General features: G+C 40.4%; 1 protein-coding gene across 1 annotated transcript; it reads right to left on the reverse strand.

The window, feature by feature from the left end:
• Positions 1-1517: 1517 nt before the first annotated feature.
• Positions 1518-13496, reverse strand: LOC149309300 (amine oxidase [copper-containing] 2-like). Its single transcript, XM_089532206.1, has 2 exons — positions 11906-13496; positions 1518-1591 (listed from the first exon to the last, which is right to left on the reverse strand). The coding sequence occupies exons 1-2, from the start codon at positions 13467-13469 to the stop codon at positions 1518-1520; spliced, it is 1638 nt and encodes a 545-aa protein (XP_089388332.1). The 5' UTR covers positions 13470-13496.
• Between the last annotated feature and the right edge of the window lie 742 nt (positions 13497-14238).

The raw sequence follows: 14238 nt of genomic DNA on the forward strand, positions 1-14238 counted from the left end.
AGAATGCAGATCTGGGGGACTTATAACATAATACTTATATCAAATGCTTATAAATACTTATATCAAATGTGGGAAACATGCAGCTCCCAAGGCCATTTTTGCCGCTCCAAAATGCCTTCCCCCCAAAAAAGTCCATGGAGGAAATTTTGGAGGAAAAATCTTTCCAGAAAGCCAGAAATGTTTGATTTGAAGATGTGTGTTTTCTTTGTGGGTTGTGGCTGAAATTTTGCCCATTTTAAAAGGCTTTTTTCAGACACCACAGTTTGTCCCCAAAATTCAGTGGTGTGGATGTGACATGGCCTGTAGCAGTTTCCAAATAAAATAAAATAAAATATTAGCCTCCGGATTTACCAAAGCATACACTTTTACATTAGACAGACAGTAGCTTAAATCCTGTTGTTAGTCCTGACTAGGTTAGACCCCCTGTATGAATAGAATTTACCTACATGCTGAATTACAACAAATGATGAAATGGGTTTACTCTAGTTTGGACTAACTGATATGATGCCAGCCACAGGATTTGGTTTGGAGAAACAAGAGGGGGTATATATAAGCTCCTTTCCCAATTTCCCCAAGACACATGACAACTGACACCCTCCTGTGCCGTTCACAAGATCATTGCCAAGAAAGAAGAATATGGAAAGCAGAGGTGCGCAACCTGGGCAGGACTGGGGGCTCCATTTTACCCCAGCAGCCACCATGAGCTTCAGCAGGCCTGAAAATAGGGCTGGGTTAAAAACAAGTCAAAAATGGATGACTGGTTTTCTGATTTTGACAGTTCAGGCTTTGGGCTCTTCTTTTTGAGGCTGGAGGGGCTCTTTTGACCTCTGTAAGCTCAAATTCTGACCTGTAGTTTCAATTCCTGCTACTTTGCTGCACAAAAACCTTATCGGAGTGCTGGTGAAAAATCTCATCCTTGATTTTACACCTCTCTGTACCCCTTGTCCCTATTTTGAATTGGAAGGAGATGGAAACAGTTCCATTATTCAATACCCTACATTAAAAATATGAATCTCATATACATTATTGATGAGTACTGCTGTTAAGAAAAAACAATCTAACAAGAATTCCCTTGGGAATATTTAGGGAAACAGACACTTCAACAGTGATATTGGCACTGCTCAGTGTTTTTAAGATCCATCATCCTGTTGCTATCTAAAGCCTCTTTTCTATCTTTCTTCCTCCACTGACCACCAGGATTTCTTTCCATGTCTCTACATTTATATTGTGAAACACACACACACACACACGAAATAAAGAAATCCTGAGACAAAACTGGAAGGGCACATCATATTCACAATATACTAAACACATTCTTCTTTATTATATGAAACTTGACAGCAACATATGGAAAGAGGCTGTCTTTAAGGGTTACCACATTTGCTCTATACTTTATTGCTGCACCAATGTCTATACTTATTGGGTGGTAACAAGAACTGCACTTCTTTAGCAGCTCTTTCTTCTTCTGATCCTAAGTCTTCCAACTATTTCATAATCCTACCAGGTTGCCACATTATTCAAGCCAAGAAGGGCCTGTCCACGTCTTGTTTGATATCTGGATTTGGAACAATGGCTGTTGCAGCAGCAATACCTGTAAGAGAAAGATAAATCAGTTACTGTTTTCCATTTAAATCAATTTACTTCTAATGATCATAGTAACCTAATCACGTATAACAATAAACAAAGTTTCCTATATCCCTCTGTACTTATTAAAACACCTGGTGGTTAAAGCAATAAATATACCCATGTGCACATGCATGTTTGATTTCTTAACTTAACCTTAACATTTTAATCCTCATTTGAGGTAAGTGAATGGACTATATTTTGAATAATTATTACTACACTGAAATCTTTCTTAACCCCCAGAAAAAGAAACAATTTTAAAATAGTCAAATCAGTTCTGTTCAAATAAATGTTTCTTTTGAAATCTCTATATTATAGATATCTGTCTATCAGCAACTACACTTTTTAATACTTGATAGATCTGTGACCACAGAATATATATTCTTTATTTCTGGCCCCCAAATACGTTTGCTTTAAATCTCCCCTATTTGAGCTGTGTAAAATATTTTAATATACTATTTTGAACTTCTGGCCCCAAATACAATTGGCCAAACTCTCTCTCCCCCTTTCCCTCCAACTGCTTACCTTTTCCAAAGTCTTCCTCCTCTCTTGTATTTTTGGCAATAACTGTGTATCTGTGTTGTTGATACTGTCCATTGTTGGTCATCTGTTTCCTCTATCCTCCTTCTCTGTATTCCTTTTTGGTAGTTTTGCAACAGCATGTCATGCATATGTCTCTTCATCCAAGTCCACACATTATTCGGGAACTGGTCTTTCTTCCACTCTTTGAGTGTGTGACATCTCTTTCGTCCAAAATTCTTCCCATTTATTTCTCGATTCCCATCCATGCTCACCATTCACTTTCTTATCTCTCCTATTCCCCCTAAACACACACACACACTCTGAAGTTTCCTTTCTTCTCATGTGCACATGCTACACTATGAGACAACATGTTATAGCCTTCCAGCAGCCTTACCCAAATGATTTTTAAACGATGAATTTTAAATGTGGGTTGTTTTAGAATACTGTGTGTATGACTTATTTGTCTTTTTAAACTGTTGCATGTTTTAATTAATGTGTTTTAATTGATGCTGTGCATTGCTTATTTGCTGTTGTTACAAACACAATAAAAATAATAACAATTATTATTATAATAATTATACATTCATTATTATTATTATTATTATTCCTGTTCTTTGCTATCCTGGCCCATCATGCTTGTAACTTGTAGCTCCCCACTGTGACATGTGGTGACCCATGAATTTAATAGGGTTTTCTTAGGCAAAAAAATAGCAGTGGTTTTGCCAATTCCTTCCTCTGAAATGCAGCCAACAGCACCTGGTATTCTTTGGGGGGGGGGGGGTCTCTCATCCAAGTACTAACTGGGATTGACCCTTTTTAGCTTCAAAGATCAAATGGGATTTGGTGCCTTTAGGGCATTTAGGACATCTACCTATGGAGTAAAAATAGCAAAAAACTTCAGCAAGGAGGGCATGGGAGATGGCAAAGGGCATGGGGACATGGCTCATAAAATGTCCCTCTATAAACATTCCCCAGAAAGCATTCCCCTCTTATACTGTGTTTCTTTTCAAAAAAAGGTGCTTTACCTTTTTCTTTCCTGTATATACTCATGTATAAGTCTAGAAATTTAGGTCAAAAAACTGACCCAAAAAACCTGGGTCGACTTATCCGTGGGTCAATGTAAGTACTGTATCTTAACTCTTATTTGAAAGAAGGAACCATCTCCTGGTGAAAAGCAAGAGTATAATCTGTCCTAGAAGCACCGACCCCCTCTACTCTCTCATCCATCCAGCCTTAAGAATAAGCACAAAGAGTTATGTCTGCTGGAATTTTGTAAGTTCTTTGACATTGTTTTGCTTTGCTTCATCCTTTAGATCCTTTGCTATGTGCCCCTAAGTTTTACTCTCGACTTATCCACGGATCATAGCAAAAGCCATAATTTTAGCCCCCAAATTTGCCCTCGCCTTATACATGAGGGCGACTTATAGTGGAGTATATAAGGTAAGTTTTTTAATATGAAAAATGTAATCACCATAGTTACTACTAACACAATAGCTGCACAGAAAGCCGCTCAGGAAGCGACAAACAAGGTTGAATTGCACACGCAAACACCCAGAAGGTGCAGAGAACATTTTGAGGAAATTGCTTTCCTCAGGACAAAAAAATAAAAATAAAATAAAAATCTTATCATGTGAAGTTTGTGCTTCAAATATGTTCTTGGAATTGTTTTGATAACATCCCTGCAGCACAGAGGGCTGACTAAGTGAAGCGAATTCTGCGATGTTTGTGAACAGTGGGAAAGAAGCTTGAAGCTGGAGAGAACTCTTGCCTTTATATAAACAAGAACGTCTATGGGATGGATGAATAAGTGTGTGAAGAGAGGCCTTGAAAGAAACAAGCAAATACCCTGAGGACAAGGCCTCCATTTGTTTACTAACATTGATTTTTTGATTTGTTGAAGGGGGTTGTTGCACAACAAATGGAAAAAATCTGTGCTGGTAATAAGGAAATACTTCTAATGGCGTGGTATGTTCCAAAACCAGACTATACTGGTTTAAACTGATGTTGTTTATCTCTTCATTGTTGTTGTTCTGCACCTTGATCCATGGGGAGAGGTGGGTAAGAAATATTATTATTATTATTATTAGTTGTAGTAGTAGTAGTAGTAGTAGTAGTAGTATACAATTTCCCCCCCATCACATTCATCTAAACCCAACCCTTCTCTTACAGGGCATGCATGTAAGATGTCTGCCTACTCATGTATACTTCAATCGAGCCCCCTTGAGTTCAATGGATCTTAGACAGAGCTGAGTACATATAGGTTTGTGGTTTCCATGTGAATAATTATTCATTTTTCCATTTTTGCTTCTTCTAACAATGAGCTTTCGTTGCATTAACATCAGTTGACCGTTCTGTATTTAGAGAGATCTTGTAGCACCTTTGAGACCAACTAAAGAAAGAAGTTGGCAGCATGAGCTTTCGTTGACTTAAGTCTAGACATAAGTCTACGAAAGCTCACGCTACCAACTTCTTTCTTTAGTTAGTCTCAAAGGTGCTACAAGATTTCGCTATATACTGATTCTTCAGACTAACATGGCTATATCTTGAATTGACCAGTCTGGCTGGGCTGAGGCAGCAAGGCAGTTTGCCCCTCTTTGCACCAGGTGACATCAACTCAGTGACACTACTGCAGCTCCCAATCTATTTCAGAGCAAAATCCAAATGCCAGTTATTATCTTTAAAGTCCTACACGGCTTGGGATTTGAAGGATGATCTATCCCTTCATAAACCTTTGCGGTATTCATACAAGGTGAGTAATTTCCAGACGGCTCCTTACTGCCCCCACCAGATTTGCTGAAGTGGTGACAAACAGTGTAGCTTTTCCTTAAAACAAGTGGCATGATCCCCGTGCACTTTATTTACAAGAAATGTGCTTTGGGGCATTTAAATAAATAATTGAACTGAATTCTACATGTAAACAAGGTGCATGGAGAAGGTGCACCTCGTTTTAAAGAAAAGCAGCATTTTTTCACAACAGCTATTGCCATGCCTTCTAGGGATGGTTAAAATGATTTTATTATTCTAATATTATTGAGGGATAAAGGTTGAGGGGAATGACCATAGTAATTTTTTTAAAAGAAATTCAATATGCAGGGATTTGGTGTTGCTAAAATCTCATTTGGCATTCTCTGCTCAGATTTGGGCACCAGAATTCAAACAGCATATTGATAGACTAGGAAGTATTCAAAGGAGTTTATCAGACAAGGGGAATTGGAAGTATAATCCGATGGCAATCTGAATGCAGTCATGGGGTTTAACGTTATTGTGTGATATACTGCCAAACGCCAATTCGAGCAAAGGCATGCTATTTTCGGGCAATGGGAAGCCAGTTCGAATGCAATGCGTATTCACGTAATTGCGCGAAACTAGCGACTTTAAGTGAATGCATTTTGGCTCCACTTTCTTTTCATTCGAATTTAAGAGAAATTCCTCCCCTTTGATAAACTCCAGAGAGAGATCTTTGCTAATACTTAAAGCTGCTTTGCGAAGATGAATCTTACATTAAGGTTCTGTAAATAGCAGAGGGAAAGAGAAAATAAAATAAAATAAAATGTGGCAAGCCTTCAACAAACTGCAGGACAAGTCCAAGGGGGTCTCTACATTTGTTTTTCTTCCAATTTCGGCCCAACCTCATGCTGGAAGGAAATTTCCAAAGCAGTTTGTGACAGGGGATGGGGTAAGGGAAGGGGATGGGGGGGGGGGGGTTTCAAAGAAATAAAGAAATAAAGGTAAAAAATCCCACTAGTCTAGCAGAAGTCCCTTAGCAATAAAAATCAGTACAATGTCAAACAGTCATTAAAAGCAGTAATTTTAATCAGCCAAAGCTCAGAACTTTTAGAAAAAAAGCTTGTAGGAAAAGAGGTTTTATCTAGCCTGCAAGGAAGGTGCAAAATAGGCAAAAGGTAAGAAGGGTGAGAATAGCAGAGCCGAGGAAACATTATACTTTTAGACATCCGCTCCCAGAATCTACAAGCCAGTAACACATATTGGCTGGTGTATTATTTGAGATTCTGGGAGTTGCGATCCCAAAACATCATTTTCTTGAATCTTAAAAATTCCATTTGTGTGATGCCACCACTGAAAAGTCCCTTCCTTTAGTTGCCATCTATTACACTTGAAATCCTTCTTTAGTGACCTCAATATAAATGCCATTGTCATTTGAGCCTCTAAGGAGAAAACCAGTGAGCATCATGACCAGACTGCAAATCTGATCCTTTAACAGAAAGGTCAACATCATCTGCAGCAGGCTGAAACTCATCTTTCTTAATAGACTTAACCACAGCACCACTACCAGGCCAGGTCTGAATTTGAACTCACTGATCTCCACATTGGGCATCAACAATCTAATACCTGTTTAGCACTTCTCTGAACATAACTTGGAAGTCAAGTACTATAACTCCAAATAACTAGTTACTTAGAATAATGCCTTTTTCCAATAAATAAGGTATGGCCACATTACTATTGTAACTAAAAGATGGATATTATCACCCCATTTGAGGTTTCACTGTAACTTTTTGGGTTAAATTTATAGTTGTGGGTATGTTGCCTCACTAAATGGTGGCAGGGAATTTACTTCTTCATCCCACCCAACCCACCTATATCCTTCCCGGCATTGGACCCAAGATGACTTACAATATTGACTAATTCGGTTCCAGAGGGCGCCATTTCTGGGGACGCTTTGAAACAGTTCCCAGAAATGGCGCCCTCTGGAACCGAATTGGGACGCGATGGGAACGCGTGGCGGCGTCGGCGTCCCCCCGTGCGATAAAGTCGCGTTTTGGGCCCCATCCGGTGCCCATCGCGTTCCGTGCGCACCCCCGCTCGCCCCCGTTAGAACGCGCTGGGGAACGGTTTAAGCCCCATGTGATAAACTTCATGGTTCCAACACTGGCTCATGCTGGGGCTCTTGCTGCTTTTTTATTCTCTTATGGACAATGAATAAGGAGCATTGTTTGTTTTGCGCCACAGGCCAGTGGCTTGCTGCATTCAAGTATTTCTTTTGTAAGACTCTCCATTACTTTTGAGAAACTAATGTGTTATTTTTAAAAATCACAGTCCTAATAGTAAAGAACCAGTCAAGTTTAGTTATCTGAGTGTGCGACTAGGACTCCAGGGTTCAAATTCCCACTCAGCTATGAACATTTACTGAGCAACCTGGGCAACTCACATACCCTCTCAGCCACAGAGGAAGGGAACAGCAAACCTCCTCTGGTTGTAGTGAAAGCCTGCTTCATATATCCTATAATGTGATTAAAGTAGCAGCTTAGTTTAGTAGATAGTATCTGTATATCAGTCTCATAAGCTAGATATGATCCTCAGACTTGAGTCTGATGCTCAGAAAAGTCAGCAAATAGTATAGTGGTTTGAATGCAGGACTAGGACATTCAGAAACCAGGGTTCAGTTACCTGCTCAGCCATGGAAACCCATTGGGTGACTTGGGTAAATCACAGTCTTAGGGAAAGGCAATGGCCAATCTCTGAATGAATCTTGCCAATAAAATTATGTTATGGTCACAATATATTGGAATTGACTTGAGGGCACATAACAAGAAGAAATAGGAGTAATGATTTATGAGGGGTGAGGGTGAGAACTACAATTATAACAAATACTTTGTTAAAAAAAATAACTTTTCTCAGTTTGACTATGACCCCACGTAATGTAGATGTAAGCAAGAAATAGCTCACTCCAGATCCTCAGATTACCTCCCTCAGCGATTCCATGTCATTATTAGGAAAATTCCTGACTGATTCAATAACACATTGTATGAGAGAATGAGAAAATGAGGGGGGGGGGGGGCATTAGCTGCCTTATCATTTGGGGACAAGATAAAAAAAGAAAATTGCTCAGAATTGCTAAGTTTAGGTTAAACATTAGGAAAAGCCCTCATTCTTAACACTTCAAAGGTCTGTACTAAGAAAAGTGGATTCACAGGATTGTCAGTTCTCTGTTACTGGCAGCTATCCAGATGGAAATAGAGCCACTTAAGTACAGGACATCCTGCCCCCAGGAGGAAGAGGATGGACACATTAACTTATCAAGTCTTTCCCATATCTATAGTACTATGAACCAGTTCAGAACTATCACAGCAAATTCCCCAGATCCTGTTTGTTGTTGTTAACTGCCCTCAAGCTGGTCTTGACTCATGCCAACCCTGTGGATGAGACATCTCCAAGATGCCCTCCCCGCCACTGTTCTGCTTAGTTCCTGCAAACTCATACTCTTGATCTCTTTAATAGAGTCCATCCATTTAGCATGCAGCCTTCATCTCTTTCTACTTCCCTCCACCTTTCCTAGCATTATTGTTTTTTCCAGTCAGTCATGTCTTCTCATGATGTGACCAAAGTAAGACAGCCTCAGTTTAGTCATCTTGGCTTCCAGAGAGATTTCAGGATTGATCTGTTGTAGTACCCATTTGTTTGTCATTTTGGCTGTCTACAGTATCCTCAGCACTAGTCTCCAGCACCACATCTCAAATGAATTGATTTTCTTCTTTTCTTCTTTTTTAACTGTCCAGCTCTTGCATCGATACATGGTGATGGGAAATACAATGGCTTGGATGATTCTAGCTTTAGTGTTCAGTTGTATATCTTTGCACTTTAAGATCATTACTAACTAGTTCTTTCATAGCTGACCTCCCGCATTCTTGGTTTTCTTCTGATCCTGCTACTCTCTAGTAAAAAAGATCTGTAGAGTGCTTGTGCTTCCCACCTATGACTGCATCCACACTGCAGGAATAATCCAGGATGACATCACTTTAACTGTCGTGGCTCAGTGCTATGGAATTCTGGGAACTGTAGTTTTCTGAGACATTTAGACTTCTGTCAGAGAGCTCTGGTGCTACAACAAACTACAGTTCTCAGAATTCCATGGCATTGACCCATGACAAATAATAATAATAATAATAATAATAATAATAATAATAATAAATTTATATTTTCCCGCCTCTCCCAAATGGATTGAGTTAAAGCAATGTCAGCCTGAACTATCACTGCAGTGCAGATGCAGCCAATGCTCTATAGGCACACTGCTGGGAAAATCAGTCTAGAGCTAACTATATAGGGGACAAATGAACCTGCATTTAAAATAGAAAAAGCAGTCTCTGAAATTATAATCAGGAACAGAGGAAGTGAGTGTATGTTTTCTCCACCATGGAATGCTCTTCCATACATACAGTAGTACTTATGTGGCAATCACTCTGCTTTGTTCAGGAAACATCATGGAAAGATCAGATAATGCAATCTTCTGCTGCTACTTTTATTCTCACCCTGGTTTCACAATCTACTAGGTTATATATATGGAGAGGTAGCCATGTTGGCGATATAGCAAACTATAATAACATCCCAAATCCACAAAACATTGATACTTTTACTGGGCACAATAAGAAAAGGTATCACTGTTTTGTAGTTTTTCAATGTTAATCTACTAGATGTTACTGGCAAATTCTGGACCATTAGTGATAGAATATAGGTATGATCAGATAATGTGGCATGTTCCATGGTAGTGTCACTTTTTGTAATTGTGCTGCTATGAGCCTATTTAGGATGGTTTCTTTCAGATGTTTCATCAGCCTGTTTGGAACTGCTCCCAAAGCTTCTGTCACCAGTTTTCTTTTCCCAGAGGCACAGGATCTCAACTTGTGGGTCTTGATATCAGTCTAATAGACGTAGTTCCTATGGCCTGGGGAACATTTACTTCAACTGGCCAGGACTAGACTAGCCTTGGGGAGAGGCTGGTAAGAAATACATCATCATCATCATCATCATCATCATCATCATCATCATCATCATCATCTAATCTTTCCCTTTTATGTCTTCAATATGGCTATCCACAAGAATTGCCATGCCATATTGGTAATCCAAACTTTTGTCCTTCTCACTCCTTCTGCGTGGCTATGTGTAATTCTTCCATGCTTTCCCACTGCTTCATCTATCTTTTCTTCCTTTCTCCTCAAAGGACTACAAGATGGAATAGATGCCCAATATCTTTTGAACAGTAACACTAGCAATCCTCCATCAAGAAATATCTCAGATCTGCCTGTCTTTTCTACCTATGGGGAGGTGGGGGGGGGGAGTTCATCGGGATAGCCTGAGCAAACACATAGCAGGAAGAGGAATGACCTCTGAATACTCCTGATGTCCAGGAAGAGTTTAAATCCACTCTGGGTCTAACCCCAAATTTAACGAAGCTGTATGAGGTACTGGACCTATTTTTGAGGAAAGTTTCTTTAAAATTTGGAGTGGATTTGCTATTGGTGTCACCCTCACCAGACATCATTTCTTATTAGTTCCTCTTCTCCCTGCTTCCAGTTGTAGCTTCAGGTTCTTTTCAAATTTCATGAATCAGAAACCAAAGAAGATATCTCTACACAATTATCTACTTTGGCTATTGTGCCAGAAGATTGAAAGAAGGATGTGTACTTCTGGATGTGTACTGTCTCAGAAGGAAGCCCTTCACACATGCATGCACTCATGTAAGGCTACAAGAAGCATAACCCTTTAGCCACCAGATGGGGCTCATTGCAAAGCAAAGGGAACAGCTGTGCTCCCCTTCTCCCCCAATGTAAAAGAAGTTCCCAAGAGGTGGCCAGTTCCAGAGGACAGGGGAATTGTGCAGCAGGCACCCAAATGCAGTATGATAGATGTATTCTGTAGCACAATTTATGCTCCATTTAATAGGTTCACAAAAGAGACCGAAACAACCAAGAGATCATATTTAAAATCAAAGGGAATCAAACATTCTGGACAATGGTTCCAAAAACTGTGGTAGAAGAGGAAGATACACAGGTGTCTGGCTATTTTCTGAGACTTGGCAGATAGATATATGGCTGCAGAACAATTGAATAGCTTATCAGAAAGTCAGATCATTCAGTAACCACTATCTATTGATGCAGGTATCAAAAGGAGTATAGAGAACATATTAACCTGCAGCAGGGAGATCACAAATATGAAGCCTGGACTAACACAGGACATGCTACCCTTGGAATAGTTATAGTTAGCGTCACCCATTAGGTCCAAAAATCAGCACAGAAAACTCATTGTAAACATCTATATTGCAAAGACAAGGAGTTCTTCCAAACTGATCTAAAGAAGCATGAGTTCTTGCAATATAGTTCTTTGGGTTTTGCTGGTTGTTATTGCTTCCGCACCCAATCCTTCCATTCATTTTGGAGGCTATTAGTAGCAACTTTTTTGGATCAGTACTAGGGCTCTTTAAACCTATTTAAAACTAGGGGCATGGTTTTCTGAGATGATCCCATGGTTTGAAAGGCAAATATCCTTTGTTGTAACCCGCTTTGATCTCTTTGGAAAAGCGGGCTATAAATAAACAGTATTATTATTATTATTATCCTCATTCATTCTTTTTTAGATTGTAGTACTATATTGCAAAAGTGTATTACTGTGATGCACTAATGCATTACAACTTTAAGGGGAAAAAAAATGTAAAACAGAAGTGAAAAGAAGAGATGGAGACTTTTTTATTCTGATATGTTCTAAAATTTAAAAGAAACTCACTGGAGGATGGGAACTACCAAAAAATAGTCCAGGACAACAAAAACATCATTTGAATATATTTTTAAAACCCCAAGAACTACAGCAACAAATACTGAGATCTACCAACACATGTGCCCCATCTAGAGGAGCCAAAGGACTATGCACAAGAAGACTGTAGAAAGTTCAAAATACAGAGAACGGCCCCCTCCACAGCATATTTTTGAATCAATGTACTGGAAATGGGAAATTGGACTATGCAGACACTTACCACCAACATCTAGGTCCACTTTGAAGCCGGCAAAGTGGGTGTGGATTGTCCCCAGGGTATGGTCGCCAACCCTATTTCCAAAATCAAACCCATCATCATGAAGAAAAGATGACATTATATAGCCCGTGGGATGGACTTTGCTTTCAATGGCTCCATTTGGATAGAAGACAAAGTCCCAGATATAGTCATAGTTGCCAACAGTAGTCACAGAGCGCAAGACCAGTGCAGTGCCAGGCAGCCCTCCATAGTAGAGAGAATGAAGGTTGGAATAATGGCGCCGAAATGGAGTCCCCAAGTCCTGCTCAAAAACACAGAAGGCATCTTGGATAACAGTGGGCCTTTCTGCTTCAATTAAAAAGGAAACATCAAGGTAGGTGGCAGAATAGGGGCAGTCAACCCCTCGCAAAAGTGAGTTTGTGTAGTGTCCAATTCCAAAACTTGCATCCATGTACCGGGTTGACATCCCACCAGGGTTGCTGGAACCATAGACGGACATTGTGTCCTGTACACTGAGCTCATAGACAATCCTTTGCCCTTTGAACCTGATATCAAAGAGACATGGGCCTCTATTTAGATCCATTCTGAAGGCAAAATTCCAAGATGAGGAGTAGACCTGGTTGTTTCTCACATTATAGCGTGGCCCAGATGGTTCATAAGTTAAAGGGCCTGGCTCAGCAGGGTTCACTCTGGGCTTCATAGAGGAAAATCCACCATCAAGTGGCACCCTTTTTATCTTCTCCACATTCACACACCCCTCAGCAAATTCTCTCTCCAGTTGTGCCAAGTCCCTGTAGTACTGACCATTGTAAAACACTTTCTTCACATTCCAATGGGAGACATTCAGGCTACTGTGATCGAGCAGCACCTCCAGCCCAACAGGGTGTAAGAAATAGCCATTGACTTTCTGAAACAGGACTAGCCATGTTTGACGATCCCCAGATCTCAGTCCCCGGGGAGATGTAGTCACAGCTGCTAGGTTAGTCCCATCATAGTTGATGACTTCTTGCATGAATCTTGGGGCTGTGGGAAATACTGTACTATGCAGAAAGTGTGCCATCTTTTTGTATTCAACTAGTAAGGGAGGTCTGCGATGATAAGGTATCTGCCCTCCGTACGTCTGCACTGTCACATCCTGGTGGTAGGTTGGTTCCGGCAGTGGGCCCACCACATACTCAGTGACATTTGGAAGTGGCTGGTTGCCAAAGTACACCACAGCTAACGCTTGCCTAGGCGGGCGGCTTCCTCCATGATCAAGGTATGAGAGAGATGTTGCTTTGAGTGGCAACTGCAAGCCGATGGAATAAATGCAGTTGTCAGAAGGATTCCCATGAGAAGCATCTTCTAATATTGCCCCAAGATTGGACTTCAGGTACTTAACAACATGGAGCATTTCTTCTTGGGTCAAGTCAGCAAAGAGCCAGCTTCGTTCACTGTGAAGGTGTTGCGGAAAAGTTCGTGCTGATGAGGAATCGCAATTTCCACCTCTGGTCAACAAGATGCAAAGCAAGCCAAGAATCACTACCAAACCCAGAAGGAGTACGATGAAAAAGTTTTTCACATTCATGTTTGCAGCTGTAAAAGCAGCAGCAAAGGAGCATGAAAGAACCGAGCAGTGGTGTATCAGTTCCAAAGGGCTTCTTTGAACTATGACCACCTAAGTTAAAGGCAGTAAAGAGGAGAAGTGAATGAGAGACTAAGGGAGGGGCTTGAAGAAGGCCAGAGGATGGTGGAGGGCTCAGCTTTTCTAAGCCTTACAGAGAAGTTCATGCTGAGACTGAGGCATCCCTGGGATAATGCAGACAGTGAGTCATTAGACAAGTCGTACACCACTTGCTCCTGGCTGCGTCTTCAGACCAGCCAACTTTCCAAGGTGTCTGTAAAGCTAAAGATATGGATACTGGCAGGTTTGACAGGTTTAATGTGTTTTGCACATTACAGAGGTAGAACTTCTTGCTCTAATGTGAATATCCTTTTCATCACTGTTAAAAGTTTATTTGCTCATTCACATACTTTTAGTCTGCATGTCTCTCATAAGAGATACAAGATAGGAAAATGTCAAAAATAGAAGTTCAGGGCAATGGTAACAAAAGTATGAGAAATTCAGCAAAGCCATAAACACTATAAAGGTTACCCTTGACCAGCCCTTTTCCTCACCACAAAGATGCTGCTGCAAGATACACCAGGTCTGGTTCAAACTAAAAACTACAAGCCTTAAAAGAAGGACACAGAATCACTCTCAAGTTAATAGATACACTGGAAGAGTAAACTTTCAATGCAGTTCTGCAGGAATGGGATATGCTTTGCTACTCCCTGTATAGTACAAGGAATACAAG

The sequence above is a fragment of the Sceloporus occidentalis genome, unplaced genomic scaffold (assembly GCF_023333645.1).
Source record: "Sceloporus occidentalis isolate IW3139 unplaced genomic scaffold, rSceOcc1.0.p SCAF_7, whole genome shotgun sequence".
NCBI classification, from domain to species: Eukaryota; Metazoa; Chordata; class Lepidosauria; order Squamata; family Phrynosomatidae; genus Sceloporus; species Sceloporus occidentalis.